The 24,269-nt window shown below is 40.7% G+C and overlaps 1 protein-coding gene across 1 annotated transcript in view; it reads right to left on the bottom strand.

Annotated features, from left to right (window-relative positions):
• The window catches only part of rem2 (RAS (RAD and GEM)-like GTP binding 2), a 42,946-nt gene extending 22,537 nt beyond the window's left edge, over positions 1-20,409 (bottom strand). The window contains exons 1-3 of the mRNA XM_084732321.1: positions 19,929-20,409; positions 15,028-15,364; positions 11,465-11,538 (exon numbers count right to left, since the gene is read on the bottom strand). Of these exons, the coding sequence (XP_084588447.1) occupies positions 11,465-11,538; positions 15,028-15,364; positions 19,929-19,940 (423 nt within the window). The 5' untranslated portion in view covers positions 19,941-20,409. The remainder of the gene's footprint in view (positions 1-11,464; positions 11,539-15,027; positions 15,365-19,928) is intronic.
• Between the last annotated feature and the right edge of the window lie 3,860 nt (positions 20,410-24,269).

Genomic DNA, 24,269 nt, shown 5'->3' with positions numbered 1-24,269 from the left:
TAAAAAGGCCCACAGACCAGGCTTTCTAAGAATTCATCTTTCCACAACTTCCTGTTTCTGGAGCAGATGTAGATAAGAGAAACACATCCAATAAAAGCTGACAGGAAGCATGGTTTCCAGCCCGTTTTTATCAGGGCAACAAACACACGTGACGTTTCTTGTTGAAAAGGAAATTTATCATGGTGTGTCCAGGGTAGACGTAGCAGCCTCTGACATCACTGATCTAAAATGGACTTGACTTTTCATATGTTTCATAAGCTCTGCAGAAACAGTACTCATACACACATGCATTAACATTCACTCAACAACACACTCGCACTCAGCCCTGTCTCCTAGAGATTACTTGGAAATACAACTAATGCACAAACACCACTGGAAACCTAATGTTGACTGACATAATTAACATAATCAGGAAAGGTCGTTAAAAAAAACCATACCTGGCAAGTCGCAAAAAAGTACTGAAAGTGTCAGAAAAATGTTCACTGACAACATAATTAATTTCCTTTTTGCCAAAATAGGCTGTCTTTTCAGACACTTTCTATTACTGACTACAGCATAATTCAGAAGTTAGCTATGACTTGGCAATCTTTCTCAAATCCTCTCGTTTTTTCCCTAACCAAACCTAAAATCACACTATTTCCTTACCTTAACAAAAGCCTTTTTGTTGCATAAGTCTAGACGCAAACTCCAGACTGTGGTGTTATAAGTCCTGGGACTATATTGCAGAAACTTAACTGTTTGGTGTTCGGTGACTGTGGTTCATAAATATTAAATAAAGTCTCCTAACTTAAGCATAACTGTTAAGCTGTCCTACATTTTCTTTTCCACCTGTAGTAGCAGCTAATTTACTAACTAGCCAATGCCAGCTAACGGTACTGTTCACTAACAGCAGGCAAGCTAAAGGTAGTGTAAGCTAATTTATTTAATCAGTGTTGCTTTTATTTTAATGCTTTTACACAGTGGATGAATCTCTTTCTTATATCTCTTGAGTTAGCAAGAGTTAGAAAAAAATACCTTTGGATTTGGACCATTGATTTTGCTCCATTTTTTTGGACAGCAATGTGAGTTTCAGTTTCTTTCAATGATAAAAGCAACGGTTACAAAGTTGATCAGCTTTGTAAGATGTAAAAATATTATATTATATTGTAACCACAAACTGTATATGCTGTGTGTAAAAACGCCCTGTCTTGTATGCATTTCTTTAAACCAATCACAAACATCTTGAGCGGCGTTAAGCCCAGCAATTGTGCTGCTGCAAAATAGTGTTGAGGGGGAGCTTGTTTTGGTGGAATGTCGGGAGATGAGCCCTCGCGTTAAAAGAACTACATCACAGCAAATGAAGAGGTGACAGCTAACAGCTGAAATGAAGCTCGTTTATGCTCATACCATTAGCATCCCAGGCGCTAATTTGCCCTTTTCAGCATGCGGGTTGCAACTAGTAGCTTGTTCTCTTGTTTCCTGGAGACTTTGAAAATGTAGATAGCGGATGCTATTGATGCCGCTTGTGGCAAGCAAACAGTGGCAGGACTTGCACCCGCAGTGTTTATCCGGTGAGTCAGACTAGTATATATAGAACTGGACAACATGAGAGCTCCCTACAGCCAAAGCTTCTCGATTGCCCCCTGCTGGCAGGCTGCAGCATTTAATTTTCTTAATCTGAGATAAGATACGAAGTAAGATAACATAGAATTCCTGCAGTTAGTTAGTACTTGCTTCTGTAATACCAAACTGAGAACATATTATCTTATGTTTTTCCTATCTTAACTTAAAATCCTATGAAGTTTCTGTCATACAGCCCCTGTATTTTGTATAACCACGATCCACCCCAACCAACTCTTTGAAAATCCAGCGCGAAAAATTGTCTGTGATCATAATTCATTCTGTTGTCACCACAACGTAATTATGAAAAACAACTTCTTAATATACAAACGCGATTTGCAGGAGACAGGGTTGTCACACACCAACTTGCTAGAGCCAGACACCACATCAGCAGCCATTAACAGTGAGGACAATGAATCACTTATCAGCCATTATTTGCATAACACGCTGTGGCTCTAAGAGCACTCACACTATTATTCCTTCCAGTTGTGAAAAAAGGCAGAAAACACAGCGTTTGGCCATATTTTGAGAGTGTGTGTGAGCATGTGTGTGTGTGTGTGTGTGTGTGTGTGTGTGTGTGTGTGTGTGTGCATCCCTCATTATACAAAATGCTCCCTGCTGCCTTGAACACAGCACCTGAACTATTTAAATCTATTGGTTCCCATGTCATTTGCTTTGCAGAACAAGATACATGAAGCAAAGCAGCTTACAGCCTTTACACGGAAACAAAAGGTCAAACACATCCCCACCTACCTGTACAAACATCATACACATGCACTAACCCTCACTCTAGCATTTTACTTCATCAAAAGCAAACATGCATGCTTTGCACACATCTGATTCTTTGGCTCAGGTTCTATCTGTCTGTCAGAGCAAAATGAAAGAGCAGGCGGATCGATAAAGATGCAGGGGTGATGGATGGAGGGGATGAAAGACAGACAGGAGAAGGGAGGAGGTGGTGGAGGAGGAGGAGGAGGAGGTGGGGGGACAGCAGCAATAAGAGGAGACGAGAAGAAGAGCATCTTGCTCTGGTAGCTAAGTCAAAATCTGATAATGGGATGACAAAGCTTAGTGCGGATGGAATGCAGAGTTGGTGGGTTTGCTCTTTTTCTCGCACTTACATTGTGCTGCAGAGAGACAACACTTCCCCAAGGAAATATATTACAGAGGCCATCTGGCCGGCACGGGCTATGCCACACACACACAAACACACACGCACACACACACACACACATACACATACGTAAGCACCGCGTGAGTCAAGCACCAATGACCACGAAAGTCCACATCATCACCGAATGCAGCTGACATCACAGCACAGACAAACTGTAACGCAAACTGTATCCAATGACCGCCAACCACCTCACACACACACACACACAAACACACACACACACGCACACACACACACGCACGCACACAGGAAGGTGGTGCAGCGTGTCCCTGCATGACCCAGATTCAAGCTTTAATATGACAACAAACGGAGCCTCCACCCTGCTGAAGTGTTCATTAACAAATCCCTGAATCCCTACCAGTTTGAGGGATGCTGTACTGTGGTTGACCTCTGACCTCTCCATGGAGGCAGGATGAATGAGGATTTCCCTCCAGGAGAGAAGTATAGCATCATTAGTAAAACATCTCCTCCAAACTACAGAGCAGCTTCCTCTTCCCTCAGGCTTGAGTCTGTTTAATTCATCCTCGGCACGACATCATGTAAAATAGTTATTTTTATCTATTTTACCAGTCTACTGTATATAAATTTAATGCTGCTTTTTGTGAGTAGCAAAAAGTAAAATACAAATAATCTTGTTATGCAACCCCATGTTGTATAATGAGAAATAAATCTACCTTGTACACTCCATAAACATATAATTATGAAGATAAAAGTATCTGTCTTTTTTGCCAGAAGTTACTCACATCACACATTTCATAGGTTTCATAAGTTTATTGTATTTTTTAACATGCATTAATGGCCTTCGGCTCTATAAAATTCCAACCTTATAGAGGTTCTACCTCTTAACTGGCTCTCCACTCTATGACTGAGGTCAAAGTAGCTAAATAAAGCATGCAATCAGTTTTAAAAGCGAAAAATGTCGGTTATGACTATATTGACATTATAATATGACACAGGATAGGCCAGAGAGTGACTAACTGTAACATGAACAAACCTTTGATATTACCATGTCAATTATTTCTGAGTCACGTCAGACAGATTTTCTCCTGCGGTGGTGCTTGTTCAAATTAAAGACAACTCAAACTCCACAACATCAAACTCATTTGAGACACACCTAGTGGCAAAGCTAGCATAGTATGTCTTTAAAGTAGACTTGCACCGATTAATCGGCAGTGCTCGGAATCGGGCCGGTTTTCACGTCACTGGCCTTGACCGGTGACCGGCCGGTCAGCGTCACAAATCCGGTTCTGTGCCCGTCATTGTCACACACATGTTCTGCACGATGGTCACGTCATGCGCACAGCAGACAAACTGACCGTGACGTCAACACAGCGCTGATAACAGCTACACACTCAGACACACGTCTGCTTGAAGATGGTGTCAGAGACAGATTCCAAGAACAAGATAAAGAGAAGACAGACAGTCTACAACGAAACAGAGCAGCTGACGATGTCGCAAAACAGCCGTAAACTCTCTCGCACTTCAGGCTAATGCTAGCAAGCTAGCAGCAGACTGCTGTTCACAGAGGGACAGTTAAAATCTCACCTCCTGTTCTGGCTGAAGAATAAACAACCTGCGTTGATGTTTCTCCTCAAACATTTTCTCATCCAGACTCCTTTAACTTCTGTGTTTGTTTTTCTCACGGCAAAGTTTTACTTCAAACTGTTGCACTGCGTTAGTCTCCGGTTTGTTTACATCCGCTTCCACAAAAGATCACGTGAAATCGCGTCCAACGAAATCCCGCGAGATGATATCGCGAGATCACGTTCACCCAATTCATAATCTTAATATAAAATTATAACAAGGCCTGGTTGTAATCTGGATGATTTTGGAGAAAGTATTAAATTAATATTTAATAGTCAGTGTCTTATTATGAACATATTTACAAGAAAAGTTGCAAAAATGTTTGTGAATGTTGTCAATTACAGTTCTTAGAAAGACTGAAAATCGGAACCGGCCAAAATCGGAATCGGTAGGTCAGACCCTTCAATAATCGGAAATCGGAATCGGCTAAGAAAGTTGAAATCGGTGCAAGTCTACTTTAAAGCCATTGTGAGTGACACTGTCCAGATGTTAATTGAGTTGAGAGACATTTTCGGTCCTGTTTTAACCAGATGAAAAGATGATTTTGTCCATTGACTACCATGCTAGCTAACTAGCTTAGCTTACTAGCTTTCTTTTGTACAGCTTACACTAACATTTATTGGCAAAAATAATGTCACTGACACAGTTGAAAATGACAGCTAAGTTGAGTCATTAGTTACCATGTTAGACAGCTAGCTTACTAATGTCATTTCCAACTCATGCTAACAGTTGACATGCATTTATATAATTATAAGTAACTAAAAGTTACAGTTTTCTCAAAGAAAATATTTGGGATGATAAATAAATTTAGCTTTCTAGCAGACTAGCTAGCTGAATGTAGCAACAGATCATACAGCAGCATCATATCATCAAGTGCTGAGGCTGCAGCCCCCTTTAGGCTAAAGAACAGACATTTCTCACAGCCATCACATTAATATGAAATAGTAGGGTAAACACAGGTGTTACCAATGATACTTATTAAAATATAGTTGCATTTAGTGTTTTTAGACAGAGCCTTTTTGGTGAGCCAACATGCACTACAGCAGCATAGTGCTTTCAATATGTTAACATGAGAAATTACAGTGAAACTGAACAACCTTAGTAATAACTAAAGCTTACACAGTGAGATGTGAAGCACATGAGATAGATGAATATTATCTGTCAGTGAGGTAAAAAGCTAAATGATGCTGGTGACAGTTACTACTGATGGATAGATAGCTTGAGTGGGAGGCTGATGGAGTACAGTCGTAGGCTACATCAGCAGACGTTTACTGCATGACTGTCTTCTCCAACTAAATCTCAGCCCAGATCATACAGTTGGTTATTAACAGGTTGGTCATTGACAGATGACACCTACCATAACACCACCTGCTGATTGAAATACTGGTACAGATGTCCGGACAAGCAGTGTCTGATCCACTAGGACGAGGAAAGACTGAGGGTGTATGACGACATCTTAACCTTAATTTATCAGGATATTCAGGCAAGTTCACAGAAATAATTATTAGACACATCTATAAAAGAAAGCCTTGTTTAATATGAAATGAATGATTGCATTCTTGTCAAAACTGTATTAAAAACACTTGTCAAAGTGCATCTATTTAATCTTTGGTTTTCTATCCCCCAATAAGGGGCGTGGCTATGATGGTTTGCAAAGTACCGGTCTAACAAGTACTGGTATAGGCTATTTTAGTGATGTGATGCTAACTCTACTGTTACTGCTCTTAATTCAGTTTGTGTCTGTGTATAACCTCCGTACATCAGACATAAATGATGACAGATTCAGAACTCACACCCATTCTGTATTTTCAATTGTTGTGAACTGAAGTATTGCTAAAACTTGATGAACAAACTGTATTATAAGTTCAAATCAGTCAGGGAAAATATTCAATGAGACCAAATGTTTTAGTGACGAAACTTCAATGGACAATATGTAACTTTCCCTGCTATGTGGACTTCCTCAGATTAAAACAATAACAAAAGATGTAATTTATTGATGCTGTGAAGTGGTGTGGGATCATGGGAGTTGCTTTCTTCATATTTAAACACCCACCATTGTTGTTGAAAAACTGTCTTGTCATGACTGAAGCAGAAATCATATTCATGGACGAGGTATATAATTAAGTCTTATTCATGTTACATTTAGTCCTGTTTGCCGAATTCCTTACTCAGTGTCTGACGTATCCAACAAAGTCTGTGTTTTTAGTTTATAGCAACTAGCAACTAGCTAACAATGGCTAGCAGCAACCGCACCATCACCTTGACAGATTTCTCTGGGTTTGAATGTCATTGGAAACATTCGGGATAATGTAAGTAGTTTATCAGAAAAAATTCTAACATTGATTATGTCTATTCAAACAAAGTGGACAAGTCTTATTTTTTTCAAGAAAAGCAAAGCATTCTGACTTTTCAGATTTAGAAGCTGTTATCTGCAATCCACAAATTTTCATTAATTCATTTTTACAGTCAGTATTTATCCATTAAATACAATGCAACAGTTGAGACTCCAACTTTCGTTTTCCTATTCTTGATTTTGTTTCACACAGAGTTTTCTACACGACTAAATTGAGTAGTGACTCCCAGTGGACACTAAAACAAACAAACTGTTAAAGTACAATAGCTTATATGGATTAGGGCAAGAAATGAGAAACCGTAAATAGGGCAGAACGACTCTCATAAAGCTGCAGAGCAGAAAAACAGGAAAGAGAAAAATGTCCAGGGAAGGAACTCCCTGAACGCAACGGCAATATCTGTCAGTGTTCCAAGAACTGGATGGTGGAACGATGTTTTTCTTCCCTCCTAATCGAGCAAAAGAATGTGGTCAAGCAGCAATTATCTTCTTCCAAATTACATCCTGGACATTTTCTCTCTAATTTGCTTTAACATAATAAACGATCCTGTCCTGCGGGGCAGCAGCACATTCTCCTCACTGCACGCTGATAAATACACACATATACATCACTGGCCTACATTTTTCCAGGCCTCAGGCTGCAACTTTTGGTTGTCTTTAATAAATATTTTAATTTCAAACTATCAAATAATAATGGAATCTCAGAGCTCAAAATGAATTTGGACACAGGCACGGACACTGAGACAGACATTAGAGAAAAGGGTGAAAGGGCCCTCTGGTCCACAGTGACCTCAATCTCCCGCTTGGTTCCCTATGTACAGAGCCCAGATTGCTGTTCAACAGATAGATTACACAACCAATGTCAGTCTAAAGGCAAAGGACAGCATGGGCGGGCTAGGTCAAGGCCAAGTGTGCCAGTGTTTCTATTTTGGGCACATGGATGACTTATTTAAACCATCCAACCCCATGACTTCAACAACAGTCACAACGTCCCAGCGTCTGGCTGAGCAGACTCTCAGCCTTCTGTGCATATGTATGTTTTACACATTTGACCACGCCGATGCAGCCTGTGCATATACACACGCGCATCTGTCGGCACAATGTACACTCAAAATATAAATGTTGAAATAAAAAATGTAGGATTTTTCTTCTGTGAGCAATAAAGGTTTATTTCTCTCACATTCTGTTTGCAAAATTGTTCAACTAACAAATCTATGTTAGTGAGAACTTCTGCTTTGCCAAGATAATCCATCCACCTGACAAGAGGTATGAAGAGATGCTGATCAAACAGCGTGATTATCGCACAGGTGTGAATTGGACTGGTCACAATAAAAAGCCACTCTAAAATATGGAGCTTCATCTTGAAAAACATTTATTAGGCACTGAACTACGGCTATTTCTGTGGCTGTGGCGACAACCACATAACTGCAATACCGCGGTGATGTGATGTCTACCACATCACAGGGTTGAGCTCATTACTGTCATCACCGCAAATTTTATTTTGAAGGGTCATCCTCGTGTTGAGATCAATGCATCGATCCATTAACACGCCTATGAATCAGCGCTGTCACACACAAGTCAGAGCACAGCCTCTGACTGGTTGACAGACTCAACCAAAAGCCACTGGGCAGCCTACAACATGTTAACAATAATAGCAACTCTTTTAACATAGAAAAACAATATAATAACTACAGAATACATTAGGTGTTGCATTTATTATAATGGATTTATTTTACCATGTATCCAAAAAAGATGCTGCATTTCAAGGCAGGATTACAAAGCTTCTGAAAATCATACGATGTTGTAAAGGTACAACGCCAGCATTAGCTTAACATAAGCCTGTCCTTTTTTTTTAACTTGGTCTTGAGGAGCTGCAGTGTTTATTGCCTGACTCACTGCAACCTGAACTGTACATTTACTGCCAGACTGACAACTCACTGCTCCACTATGAGCAGCAGTGGCAATCTGCCCCTCGATCTTCTTCATTTGCATGCTGCACACACTTACTCACTGCCTAACTCCTTAAAGGAGGTATGCCACGCTTATGACAGTATCATCATCATCACGGTGGATATATGTTGCTTTCTCACCGCGGCAAGAAAAAATTCATACTGTCACAGCCCCAAGCTATGTCATGCAGGGCTACAGCACCAAATTTTGGTTATCTGTAGCCCTTTTTTCACAGAGGCAGGAAAGAATGGGTTACAACTTTGCCTTCCTGGGAAAATAATTTAGTCAAACTGCACATTTTAGAGGGACCTTTATTGTGACTAGTCCAAAGCAATAATGACGCTGTTTAATTAGCGTCTCTATATGCCAAAGGTTCTCAACCTTTTGGAGATGTGACCCCTGAGAATTATCAGGTCTGCAAATCCCCCCACCTACCTACACCCTTACTGTATAACACATGAAAGCTAGCAAAGTCAGACGGGACGTAAACTGCTATGACTCTCATAAACATCTTTTCCAAGGTTAATTACATGACTGATATGGCGATGTAAAACATTCCTCGGTTTAAAATACAGCCCTTATTTCCCATCATGCTTGCTGAGAAGTTTGTTATTTTAAATTATAAAATGCCACTATTACTTTTTCTTGTGGCTGTGTCTGTTCAGAATATGGTGATTTATGTTGGTTATTGTCATTTATGTGCTGGTTTATCATTTTAATCAATCCCGAGGTGGCTGTTCCATTTGTATTTTACCTTTTTTTTCAGTGTTTGTCCCTTATGTTGAATGTCTTTAATGAACTAGCGTTACTGAGAACTGCTTCCTGACTCTCATTCTGTGCTGTTTGCAACAATATATTACTTTGTTTCAGTGTCCACAATCATCTGGCGACCCCCAAAAATGATCTTGCAACCCATTTGCGTTCCTGACCTCTAGGTTGAGTACCATTGCCATATACTACACCTGTCAGGGGGATTGGGTTCTCTTGGCAAAGGAGACTAGAGAGAAATAAATTCTTTGAGTGCACAAAAAAGTTTAAAAACTTTTTGGGGCAAAAACAAAAGTGTGTTTATATTCTTGCTGAATTCTATTCACATCTGTCTGTACTTACACTAAGCTCTACCTGCAGTTTGTTGTGCACTGCTCCTTGTGCTGCAGTTAGGAAAATTACAGCTCCGGCTGGACCTTCATGTGTCAATCAGCTGTGAGTCAAGCCAAGAAAGCACTTGAAGGAACAATCACTGAATGTGAATATAACAGTTTTTCATCTTTTTTGGCAGTTTGTATTGCAGCGAGGGAATGATGAGGCGCTGATGGGGATGGCCACAGAGCGCATGAAGCCCCGCAGCCAACAAGCGACGAATGCTGACTGTTCTAGCATGATCTTATGCGTGAGTGAGTGATTTAGTCAGCCCTGCATGTGTGCGTACGTGAGAGTGTATGTATGTGTGTGTCTTTGTATGTTGCTATGGTAACTTGGGTGTAGGTTGGGGTGCCCCATGGAGAACACTTGCAGCTCTCTACAAGGCCAGAAGCCCTGCCTCCTGGGACTGGTGGTTAGTGTGCCAGCTCAATACCAAACACGTATTAGGCAGCTGGACAACATTTGTCTCCCCACGTGATTTCTGTGTGTCTAACTTTGTATCTCTATGTGTCCTTTATCTGTGGGCATTACCACAAATAAAGGCATGAAAAACATGAGCATGAATCGGCGCATGATTTGGGATGCTGTCCAGTCCTCTCTGCCTCCCCCCGCTGCTGACGGTCCTGGAGTTATTCCAAGCTTCCCGCTGGCCTGCGTCTGTTGCTTCAGCCTTAATGCCCTGCCTTGTATTAACACGCACAGAATAACAAATGTAATTAACTCTCAGCGAGATTTTAGCATGGCAGAAAAGGGCCAGTGGTGAGAGGCGAGCATGCAAGCGCAAACAGAGTGAATGGACAGGGAGATCTGGGAGATGATAACAGCTGCGGGAAGAAAGGACAACAAAACTGGGAGTGAGAAAGAAGAAACGATCAAGCCTTCAGTGGAGTTCCCCAGAACTGAACGCAGCTGAGTGAATAATTTAACCTTAAGGGGAGAGCCCCTGAAGGCCGAGTGGACATCAAGAATAAGATGCATCAGGGATGATTCACCCAACAAACTAATCTGACTACTCCCCAGCTCCAACACATTATTAATAAGTCATTAATGACTGCATGCTTTTTGATTTTGCATAATGTTCTTCGTGTCACAAGGAGCTTTTGACAAGCTGTTATTGCTCACTGCCGCTGCCTGCTGCATCTCAAGTTTGTCCTGCTCAGAAATCATCCAGAAATCATCGCCACGGGGTGGTATTAACTCAGTCGCACTGTTCAGCTCCAAAGGTTGATGATGCATAGCCGCAGCAATTTTATCCCTTGCCAAAATGTTCCCGATAACTGTGGATTTGAATTGAAACAAGTGAGGTTAACAAGAGAGTGATTTCCGCTTTTCCAAATGAGAGAACTTCAAAAAGCTCAAAATACAGTGAGCACAGCTGCTCCTGCTGGACTTCCTGTACAGTGAAGCACACACACACATAAAAGCAAAAGTAGGAACACACTCTTTACACTCGAGTACTCACAGATAATTTGCCCATCACAGAAATTGAACAAATTGCTTTTTCCATCTCTAAAGTAGAGGCAAAGAATCTCAAAAGCAAAAGAAGTTAAAGGCGGCTTAGAGAGCAAGAGGTCACCGGAGCACGGAAAGACAAGAGAGTGGGTCTGAGCCGCATGAGATAGATGAGACAGTGACACGAGTGTAGCCGACGGGCGGTAACTCACCTGTTTCCAGTTGTCGAATATTATGAGTTTGCTGTCCTCGTCGTCCACCGTCACCGTGCACTCGTAGCCCTCACCTGCAAGCAAATACCCAGGTCACACACAGCAGCAGCAGCAGCAGCTTTGTAATGAAATGAAAAATGTAATGAAAAATCACACCACACCTCACACTGCTGACACTGCTGTTGCACTACATATTGCAATACAAAAATGTCACAGTATTGTGGAGTTAACTGAAGTGATATGTCTGTGTTGTTAACTGCTGCTGAAAGTGTTGTGTATCTAGGTCCTAAAAATGTTCTTGACCCACTCCAGAAAGCTTAAATCAGTGTCTTGAAGATGCTTAAATAGGGTTATGTGGCCAGCTGTCATGTTTGGAACCAACTCGCAACCAGTATCCTATTCTTTATCTTTTGAGGATATTCTTATCCATTTTTAAACCTCAATTTAAAGACTAAGCCTGCTGATATTCTTTATTTTTATTATTAGCAACTAATCCCATGAAAAGAAAAAACAAACGATAAATGCTTTTCAGTGCTTCATGACTTCCCTACCCTATCTTTGGCACTCAAGCAGAAAGCCTGTGAAAATCTTTAAAAAAGGGGGGCACAGATAAATATTTGTACAACTCAAAAATACTCAGTCATTTCCTAAAACAGCTGGGCACTGTAGTTTTTAGCAGAGGTTACTCAAACAAGAGTAAATGGTGTATTTGTTGGGGACTATTTCCAGCAGAGGATTGATATACATTTGCTGGGGTATCTGTTTTTTATGGCAGCACGACGGTGTGTGTGGGATTGACTCAAAATTGTGTCAGTGTCATAATGATAGGAAATGTCATCCAGTGCACAACCAGTTTGCACAGCTGACAGTTGAGCAACCTTGAAACCTGCCAACTTTCTCCTTTCCCTGTCAGATCAAAATGCTAGCTAATAATTAATGTTGATTATCTAGCTAGTTAAGTAGAAAGTAGCTAAAATTGGCTATCTTGAATATACAGGACCCACAGCAACATCTTTTAACCATTTTCAAAATTTGGTCTTCTTTTCAACACAGACAAGCCTCACACATAGCATATCTAAGCATAGGAAACAGGAAAAGGTGAAAGCGGGCTGAAAACCAAGCTTGCTCAACTGTCATTGGACTACAGAGCAAAAAGGGCCGGGACTTAGGAAGGGTGGATTAAGTTCACCTCCATCCTCCACACTCCACTATAAATAAATGAAATGCAATCTTACACTGACATTGCCCATACTGTACATACTCTCTGGGTGTATACATGTATTGATATATATGTATAACTGTATTATTTTCTTCTATTATAATTTAGATATTTGTATGTACTGTATGTTCTATGTCTATGTGGCATTAAGGGGCTATAAAATACATTTCATTCTACAATTCTGTATTGTAAAAATACAATAAATAAACTCTGATACCATGATTAAGAAGATCTATGCACAGGAAGGAGAGGGAGGAATGAGATATATCAGGCTTTTACTAAATATACAATACTTGCGAATGGGATCATTTCTCCGCTGGTTGCAGTCTTTTTGTGGGATTTGATGGCAATAATAAAAAATGTTTCAAAAAGCTGTGTTCTACATGTAAATTAAAAATAAAACCCATAGTTATAAAGCAAAAAAGTGAAAATTAAAAATGTTTGACCATAAACCCTATATTGTGTATTATTTTTTAGTAGTACTGTGTTGTAACTGTATCGCGGTAGCTCTGGAAGACACACTATCTATAATTGCATGGCAGCGTTTAGAATACACATTAACCCAAAACAACTTGCCTACAATGACGAATGACATCTATTTTGAGGTACGAAGACACCAGATCTCTTGGTGTTAATCAGCGCTGTCTTTTACCAGTAATTACTTGATGAGGGCACGTATTGACTGGTGAGGTGTGATCCTTCTCACAGAGCTAATATGGTGCTAGAGCATCTGTTCAAAACTATCAAATCAAGTGCAATCAAATAGGTGTTGATTAGCACTACTTTATACTTTGCATTTTTGACATGTAGCTCGTAGAATCTTTTCTAAAAATCCAGATAAGGATGAGAGCATCATCATGGAATCATGGTGTACAGGCTCCTTGGACGAAAGTGCTTTTTCTGCACATTTATGATGCATGAATCCGAGTGTACTACATGGGCAGTAATGAATACTGTATGGCGTGAGTCAGGGGCAAGTCAACGTCATGCATGAGGGAGAGTAGTCACTCTTAGTGACACTGAGTTATTGATCGGCTGGTTGGAGGGTCGAGGACCTGAGCTGATTATCCTCTGTGTTGCAGTGAGCTGTATGACATACAGACCTACTGACTGACAGATGCATAAGCAGAAAACGATAAAAGAAAATAAACTCAGACAGGAAAATACTGTTATTCACTTTGTTTACGAGAGTTAAAGGAGAAATTGATACCATTCTCATGTCTCTTCGTTGAATATGAGGATACAGCAAGCAGATGGTTAGCCTAGCTTAGCATAAAGTCTGGAAAAAGGTGAAACCATCTAGAATGGCCCCGTCCACAAGAAACACAAAAAATCTACCCAGCAATAGACCCCCTTTAGTGCCGACACTAGTGTAGACAATTGGAGTGAGGCGATAATCAAAAATACTTGTGTGTTGCGCACAATATATATCAGATTTAAGATTTAATAGTAATGTCTGTTGTAGATAAGGTTATGTTTCTAAAGGTTTGTCACCCACCTAATCAGTAATTGGGTATCAAGGGGATAGCTAGCTAGCTATTAGGGGATTGCTCTCGTAACACCAACTCTTTTAGCACATTTAGCTACTTGTATGGCCAGAAACAAAACACAGAAGAATCTGCTGAATTGTCGTACTGCATAAGTGCTATGGCAATTGTAGAAAAGTGGTTTAGTCAATAAATGAGTGTATTCAGGTCTGCCACACTCACGGACTTGGAGAGTGAGTGCCTGCTTGGTTGTATTAGCCAACAGGTTTAGGGAAGTATTTTTCCTCCATCTGGGCTCCGCCCACAAAAAGTCATAATGTTCCCCAACAGAAAAGAGGTCACAAATACCAATACTGCTGTTATGTATGGCAAATATGTAGTTAAAGTGAGTAGCCATTAGCTTAGATTAGCATAAAGACGAAATGGAGGGAAATAGCTAGCCGGTCCTGAACATAACCCCCTCTGTAAAACAATGTTTTTACAGTTTTAAACTGGTAGGTGCTGGTAGGAAAATTGTGTTAACTCTAGCTAGCTGTTTCCCCCTGTTTCCAGTCTTAATGCTAAGCTAATCTATGCAGTAGCTGTCATTAGCTAGGCCTACATATTTAGAGAACAAACTTAACAGTGTTATTTGTAGTAGTAGGTAGATGTTTTTGTTATTTTTGGACATGGCCATGCTAGTTGTTTCTCCCTTTGCCAATTTTTATGCTATGCTAAGCTTACCATTTGCTAGCTCCAGCTACATTTGTAGCATATCTGAGCAATATCAATCTTCTCATCTAAGCTCTCAGCAAGGAATTGTGACCACACAAAAAACACAAAAAACACACACCACCAATCCCCATCCAGGTCTTTACCACATGCTTGTGTCTCAGAGTCTATAGAGAGGGATCTGTCCGACTGGCCGGCCAGAGATAAGGCTAGCGACGACTTGCCCACGCCATTCTGTCCCAGCAGCACTATCCTCAACGCCCCGCCGTGGCTGTGGTAAGAGGATTGGGCGGCCGCTGATTGGCTGAAGGACTCATCCTGAGGCACCGCTGTGTCACTGATAGGCAACGTGGCGGGCTCCTCCAAGCCCGGGATCCAATCGCAGTCTTCGGATACGGCCTCTTCCCTCCGCAGCTGATGTTTGACAGGCAGGGGTGTGCTTCCTCGGCGGAGGGGGGCAGCCGTGGTGAGGAACATACTATACTGGAATGAAATCAAGACAGAAAACAAAAAGAAGTTGTGTGTAATTCTAGAAAGGAGCACATTTAGCTTCACTGTGTACAATAGTTTAAAATAGTCCAAGAGGTCTGGCTACATATCTACCTGCAACACCGTCTATTCTGGTAAATGTTGTCACTGAGGAATGGGGGAGGGGTGTTTCCGCTGTGTGTGCCGATGTGTGTAAAGAGGAGGGAGGTGATAACAGTGGAGGTGAGACAGATAAGTGGCAGTGTGAGAGAAAGATGCTGATGAAGACGCAGAGTGTGGCAAAGGGAAACCTCAGAGAGGAGGGAGACGGTGCTTGGTGGTGGGTGAGGGGGATGCTAAAAGACAACAGGTTGATAAGGACACAAAGACAGAACGGAGAAGACGAGAGAAAGAGGAGGGGGGGTGTATGGAGAAAGAAAGACAAGGGAGGGACAGAGGAAAAGAGGCTGCAGCTGTGTGTAATAGGAGCATAAGTGCGGTCAGGTGGCTCTATACAGTACAGCGTGAGCATAGTGACTTCAGCATGAATTCACACTAAACTAGGTCAGAAACATAAAGTCTTGATCTCCATCCCTCGTTATTTAAGACAGGGAAAGAAAGCTGTCAGCGGTTTCCTCCAGAACAATAGTTAGCAATAGTTGGCTGGAAAAAAGTATGTGTGTGCATTTGCATAATAGTGTGCATGTGTGTGTGTTTGCAGCCGCAGCAGGTCAGCCAGAGAAGACCCTCATTAATATTAATACAGCAATTAATCGAGCTCCAGCCGCACCCCTGGGCATCTGTAGCACAGTGTCTGCCCATGGAAAAAGCTAAGTACAGTACTGGTGCTGCTTAATTAAAAGGAACTGACATGAGAACATGAACACATTAGAATAAAATGCAATCAATTCAGGAGAAAAGGAGAGAGGAAAGTCTCACAAATTACAATAAGATGAATCAACACCTCTCTGACACAGTGACAACAAAAGCTAAGATTAGAAGCTTCACAAAGTTAACTCAGGGCTTTTGTGTTGGATTGTATTAAATTGTTTGACTGGACAGACTATGCATTAGGTATGATATGCTATAGGTGTACTTAATGAAGTGGTAACTTTGTTTTTCTTTGTTATCATGGCATCCGTTCAACGTGGTAACATTTAATGGAAGATTATATGAGAAATTTAAATATAATGTCCACAAGTATGTTTTAATCAATGTATACTCACCTGTAACTAAGAATTGTTTTGTTTTTGTTACCTTAAAATTAAAACGATTAATTGATTATCAAAATAGTTAGCGATTATTTTAATGGTCAATCAGTTATCGATTAAACTATTGATTGTTTCAGCTCTGTAGCACAGTATAGTATAACATAATGTAGTATAATGCAGTATAATAGTTTAATGTTGTACGTGATGTTCTGTATATTATATTCTATAGTATATAGTATCATGTGTAGGGTTATAGTAGTACACTATAGTTTAGTGTAATATAGTGTAGTGCTGCACTATGTAGTGTAGTGCAGTGTATTATAAACAGCTGTGTAGTTTATAGTCGGTAATATATAGCATAGTGTAGTGTTGTGAATATATTGTACAGTCGAGTACTATAGTGTCATGAAGTATAGTTCTGTAGACAATGGTATTGTGTAATGCAACACACTGCATTGTGATTTGGTGCTGTGACACACTGTGATTCTGTCATAGGCATAAATGCTTTGATACATGTTAGTATCTGAGTTTATTTACTCATTTATTTGACTCTGTCAACACAGCGTATATATTTATGCAAATGAACATGTATGCATGTCAGCCTGATAAATATGTAAAAATCCATTAAAACTGCTGTGTTGTTATCCTACTCCGTGTAATCTGTCATTTCATGAGGTCTCACGCAGTAATAAGCCCCGTACCATTACTGTTCAAGACACCTCCTTCTTGTCCTGTCTCTACCTGTTAGTCATTGGAACGTTAATGTAATGGTTATTAGAACACATGTAAAGCAAAGTGATATATGTAGTTAAAAGTCCCAGCGCTGTCATACTCTATTTCAGCACTCATGGAATGCATCTGATCCAATCAAATTACTTTACTGACAAAATTTTGCTGCTGACTATCTTGGCCAAGTCTTCCTTGAAAAAGGGACTTGCCTGGTTAAATAAATAAATAAATAAATAAATTGGTTGGAACTAACTGTTGCATAAGCACAGTGTAGTTTTTTTGTAATATATTATTGTGGATTTTAATATAGTAGTGTAATGTAGTGTAGAATTCAACTGTTTAGAGTAGTGAAGTGTAGAACATACAGCATAGTACAGTATCCTGTTATGTCTGTCATGTGATGTACTGTTATATATAATGCAGTGTAGTGTTTAATATATTATAGTAAAATATCGTGTAATGTAGTGTAATGACTTTATATGATGGTATAGTGTTATAAAATCTTTCTCATACATGCAGTTGAGGTGTGGCTGATTGTGACACACTTGTGTAGCTGCTTACACACACACACACACACACACACACACACACCCACACACACACAGACTCACTCACTCACTCACCCATACATCATTCACGCCGGTTCACTCAGGTAGCTCAATTAGGTTAATTGAACGAGCTAATCAATTAAGCATGGACTTAGAGCAGCGCTCAGGGGAGCTCTACATGCAGAGACAGGAAACTGTGACCGTGGGCTGAGCCAGTGTGTCAGGGGTTAATCTCCTTCTCTCGCCAGGCTGTCGAGAAACTAGGGCAAAACAACAGTGCACAATACAAAATTAATACTACAGGCAATGTTTTTACTCTGGTGTGGTCACAGTCCAATTACACTGACTGCTGCATCTTCTTTATCAGCTGCAGCCTGGTTATGTCTGCAGCACTTCTGATTCTTCCAAGACATCTCTCCTGTTTACTGCTCATTATGATTCAATTTAGAGGATCGATGAAATAATCTGTGAGGATATGAGGAATAAGACGGTCAGCCAAGACAGACACAGATCGAAGCATTGATCAGCTTCAAGAACTGTAACCTTGGCTAGTACATTACAAAGTAGGGGGAAGTGTGGCATCTTGTCACACGGGTATGTTGTCACACTGGTTATACCTCCAACACCAAAGGGCACTTTAAAAAAAATAAACATAAGACAGTATGTTCAAGTGTATTGTTTTTGCACTGAAGAGGGGAGAGAGGAGATTTATTTTCATCCCAAAACAAAAGTCCTGTACTAAAGCTAGCTTGTGATATATCTAGCAATAGCACGCATGTCACTCTGGGGCAAGTTGTCTCAGTGTTTTCGGGGCAAATCATCACATGTGATCATTTGCTCCAATATGCGTTTTACAGCTGCAGCCCTGCAGAGGCAGCTGCTAAAGGTGGTGGCTGCTATGCAACATGTAAATAACAGTGTCAGTGTTCATAGACTATACTGCTTCAAACAGTTTTACAAGTAGTAATTAAATTGTTATAATACGTTTGTGGCCACAAAATAGCTATCGACGACAGACCAACAATGCTAAGGTCAGTGAAGCAGGTAAACATGGAAAATTTTAATAATATCCAAGACAGACTCTTAACTAAACTTATTTGCTAAAAATAAAGTGACAATTTACCCTGCATCATATGAAAACTTGTGATAGGGCAACTTGTCATAAAATGCACAGTCCTTAAATACCATTTATAACTCTATATTAAAGTGAGATGTAAATATCTAAATATTAGATAGCTGTGCACAAGCATTTATTATTTAATTAAATATGGGAAATGAGGTGAACTGTGTAGTGAAGTGCAGTATAGATAGTATAAAATACCATATGACCTTATAGTATAGCACAGAATTATTTTTTTCATAAAGATGGAAAATATGAGTAATATTCTAAACATCTGTTGAAACAAATCAGACTCAGAATGCAAAAGTCACTGCATTAAGTCCCTACTTTTATATATGTTGTTCTTTGTTGAAAAATATAGTATGACAATTTACCCTGCATAGTGATGCCCTGATGGGGCAAGTTGTACCAAATGCCCACCCTATGCTATGTTTTATTATTTAACCATACATTCAAGTGAGAAGTAAAAATATAAAGATTATACATTTGTGCACATGAATGTATAATTTCATTTGGAAAATGAGTGACTGTGAGGTAAGGGAGACAAGATACCCCACTGTCCCCTACTGCACCAACATCTCAACAAATCCTTGAACCAGCTTACAACTCTGACAGGAAATCCATTATAGGGAGAGTACAAATACTACCAAGCACAATGAGGTTACTATAAAGTCACTGCTGAGTAGCACAGATGCACTGGAAGTCTGTAATAATATTTTAAAAATCATGAAGATGCAAAAAAAATGCTCCAAATTCTGAACTGAATTCCCACACAGAGTGTATGACAGGGAGAAACCAAAGTGTGCTGCACAAAAACAATGATTAGATCTCCAGGATGCAAATCAGAGGGTGTGTGTGTGTGTGTGTGTGTGTGTGTGTGTGTGTGTGTGTGTGTGTGTGTGTAGTCTACCTGGTGGCTATTGTGCAGAGCGCATGAGCTTGGCTTTAATGGAGGTGGAAAATCGCCTTACCTGGTCAGCCATGGTTATTAATAAGTCTTCTCTTTAAGGAACAAGTGCTGTAGTTGCAACCGCCTCTGCTCTGCCGCCCGGTTCAAGTCATCTGTGCCGGCTGCAGACCTGGCATCACACTCACAACGGCGCTAACAGACGGCGCACAAAAGAGACGCGCCACATTTCATTTGACATGATGTTATTCTTCGCACTCCGGCGCGTAAAAATCCTCCTCTGACGACTTGAAAGGAGAGGAGGCGCGGCGCATGGAAAACTGGGGAGGATGAGGAGGCTACACCTGCGTCTCCGTTTGGAAGAAGAAGAGGCGAGTTCTCATGGGGAGAGCAAGAAGAAGAAGAAGAAGAAGAAAGAAAGCCACCAGCACAACAACACATCCCCTCCTGGTTTACTGGTGTCCCGATGGCCAGAAGCGACTGCGCTCTCCTCCCCACCTCCAGTTAATACCTGCATCTCTCCCTCTCTCTCTCTCTCGCTCTCTCTCTCTCTCTCTCTCTCTCTCTGTGTGTGTCTCTCTCCCTCAAAGTGTGTGTATTGGGGTGGTGCGTCCTTGAGTGAGTGTGGAGTGATTGTCCTATGGATTGGGTTGGGTTGGAGGTGGAGGGAGGGATGGTGATGGTGGTGGTGCGGGTGAAGGAGTGCCCCTCATTTTCTCCTGCCAGTGTAAATATCAGCAGGTTCTTTCAAATATGTGCCTTTGTCAAACACAGAGGTGTTCTGATCAGGGCTTTTCCCGGTGTGTTTGCTTTCGGGTTTTTTTTTTTTTTTTTTTTTGCCGCTGTGAAGTGAAGCGGCCGCCAGAGGGAGGCAAAGGGACGCCTCCTGTGGAGGGTGCTGCCTGCCTGCAAATGGATGTTTGTACAGAAGAAGGTTTTACTTTTCTCCCACTACCTCACATAACCCCAATGAGATACTATTCTCCAACCAAGACTGAGCAAATAAATCTTTCAGAATTATATCTTTTGTTCAGTATAATAGTTGATGTAAGACTGGGCAATTTGTCAATATTATATAAATATCACGATTTGAGGCTTGACATCAGCCCAGATATCGTGATATGGCATAAGTGAGAGAAGAAGTGTTGTCTTTTCTTGGTTTTAAAGGCTGGATTACAGTATAGTGATCTTATTTTTTATTATTTCCGTGTACCCACTTAATCAGTATATTTACATTATTGGTGGTTATTTATCAAAAGTCTCATTTTGTGAGTATTTTTTACCATAGTACCATAAGTCATCCCTACAACTTTGTTGCAATATTGATAAATATTCATGTCAAAGTATTTGGTAGTCGGTGATGATTCTCAATCAGCCAGGTCATGGTATTTGCTAGAGGTTGTCATAGGCAACGGGATTTTTCAAAATAAAGTTGTCTATATAGCATTTATTTGAAATGAATTCAACTTCAATCCTTTTTTTATCCATCACTTCACTAATTATTGTAAATAACTGATAATAATTGGGGGTGTGAGGGTTTGAACTTTTTCCGGCTTCTGAAGGGGGTCATGCCAGAAAAAGCTCTGAAGTCAGAATCTGTGGCCCTGACCATGGTTCTGAAATATCAGTAGCCTGTGTAATTGTCTATTGGTAAATCCAGATTTCCATGACTGGATTTGCACTTTTTCTTTCAGTCAGTTCAGTCTACAACATTTTCTAACCTATACATTATAAATGCTCAATCCATATCATTTTGTAGCCAATACTCTACTCTAGGGCGGCACGGAGGTGCAGTAGTTAGCACTGTTGCTTTACAGCAAGACAGTTCTGGATTCTAAAACCCTCGGCTGGGACTGGGACTGTTCTGTGTGGAACTTGCATGTTCATGTCTGCATGGGTTTTCTCTGGGTGTCCTCCAACTTCTGCCCACAGACGTGCATGTTAGTTTAATTAGTGACTCTCAATTACCCGTAGCTATGAGCAGGAATGGATGCTTGTCTCTATACATCAGCCCTGTGATGAACCCTGCCTCTCATCCAATGTCAGCCCTTCAAAGGATAAGCAGTTATAGATAATGGAATGAAATATTCTCTATAGAACAGTGTCACCTTCATGATCAAAGTGACAAGTAGTCATGTATGGTCACAGAGGAGTGAGAGGATCATAGACACTGCTGCATGGTGTATTCCTAAGATATTCCTATGATCATTCAGTAGCATATGTGCTGCTAAAACCCATCCCCACATCCAGCCACCTCTATAACAAAACAAGGTTAGGGTTAACAGAATCCTAACCCTAACCATTGGGTCATCCTCCCTTGTTAAAAATTAACAAGAGACTTTTGGAAATGCTGCTGACCTTTTTTTAAATTGAAAGCTACAGGATTGTCTTGAAGTCTACACAGTCAGACACATGAGATGATGAGGCAGATACTCATGTTTGCTTCCTGTCTGGATTTTATTGGTTAGGATGTGTCCCTCCCTGATAAACTGTCACAAAGCTCCCATCATGACCTTTTCTGACATCAGCCTTGAATGCTAAGGGTTGATCCAACATGGATAATGAATCACAGGTCGCTGACCTTGTTGTCTATGGTACTTTCAGTAACAGTTCCACCTCACCATCGGTCCAAGCCAAGAAATCTCAGGTCTTATTTGTATGCCTCTGCCTGGCGAAGGTGCCGGGCCGGAGGCATACTCTTCTCCAGTTGTCTGGCCGTACGTGAGTCCGTGCGTCCGTCCATCTGTCCATCCGTCCGGCCGGCCGTCACAGATTTTTGTTTGCGCGATAACTTTTGAACGGGTGGATGGATTTGCACCAAATCATGTGTGCCAAGACTCTATAATAGGTACCTGAACTGATTAAATTTTGGAGGCCAACGCTTTCAAGATGGCCGACTTTCAAGATGACCGACTTTTTGTTTGAGCGATAACTTTTGAACAGGTGGACGGATTTGCACCAAATCTTGTGTGTAAATTGTAACAATTCTTTTCTTAATCTGTCTCTTGTGAGTGAAATTCTAATTTACCCCTTGAATTTCAGTTAATTATTCAGTTTTTAATTAGAAGATAGGTTGTACCCTACTCTAATACTTTACATTTATAGAAGAATACTCTGCATCAGAAGAAAACAGTGATCATCAGACAGAAGAAAGTTATTTGTTACAAATAATGTAAAGTCTGTGATAGGAACTTGATTAAAAAATACATGTAAGCTCTAGATCAAGCTAGCTAGTATTTAACATTTTTCAGGCCATGGGCCCCTTACCTGATACAGAGATGGAGTAGGGACCCCCTACAACATATTGCATTGAACATTTTCGGGTGTTCACTTGTTCGCACTCACCCATAGCTGCTGAGTCAGCAGCATGACTAACGTTACATGCGTTAGCCTCACACCCTGCACTTTCACCAGCGGTCTCTGAGGGAGAGGGTAAGTATGTTGAGTCTCTTATTCATGAAGTTAGAAAATGATCCATTGTGGGTGAGTGAGTGTTTGCACACTTGTGATACACTGACTACAGCCAATAGGCCAATGTCTTTCAATAATACATAGCTAGCTAGTTATGGATGGGTGTCATGTTGTGTAAATCAAATGCTTTTTTTGTTTTTTACAAATAGGCTCATTTATCTTTTTATGTTGGGTTAATGTGTACTTTCAGGCATATTTTGTTTTTTGGAAGAAAAGAAAATCATTTGGAGGAACCCCTGCAGTAACTCGGAAGACCCCCTAGGTGTCCTGGACCCCCTGTTGAAGACCCCTGCTCTAGATGATAAAAATAAAAATCACATAAAATTCACAAGCTACTTTGAATTATTCTTACCTGTGGTGAGTCATAATAATGTGTGCAAGTTGCCTTCCTGGATAATAACGGAGCTGAGTCTGTGTTCAAACAAAGTTTTCTGTAGATTTTAGTTCAAGATTTTATGTCAGTGATATTACAACAGTCTCTGCAAGACTGCACTGAAACCTGGGTTTCTGGTGGTGTGGTTAGAATGCATACCATAAGACTATAATTTGTTCTCAGTTTGATTCAGGATGGGACCTTTGTTCCCTGCCACATCCATCTCTCTCGCTCCATTATCCATGATTAGATCTTCACTGGCTGCCAGGCCTACCTATGAAGGCAGCTTCTGAGAGACCTGATGTTTTGTACCACTCAGTAATCAAGTCCTTCACCAGTGCTGCCAGCCCAACACCACTCTGTGACTGTGTGTGTTAGCTAACTGGCACTCTCACTGGAAAATTCATTGGTTCAATTTATTTACGGAACCTCTCTCGGACTGACAACATCTCAGCCCCAGATCAAATCTGTCAAACGAGAGAAATAAAATCAGCTTCCCATAACACAACAAGTCTGTCCATAACAGTCTGTCTCAGAGTTTAATCCTTCTTTGGTCATATC

The sequence above is a fragment of the Lutjanus erythropterus genome, chromosome 12 (genome assembly GCF_056507025.1).
Source record: "Lutjanus erythropterus isolate fLutEry1 chromosome 12, fLutEry1.hap2, whole genome shotgun sequence".
In the NCBI taxonomy this organism is placed as follows: Eukaryota; Metazoa; Chordata; class Actinopteri; order Lutjaniformes; family Lutjanidae; genus Lutjanus; species Lutjanus erythropterus.
This window is presented reverse-complemented; position numbering and strand designations above follow the sequence as displayed.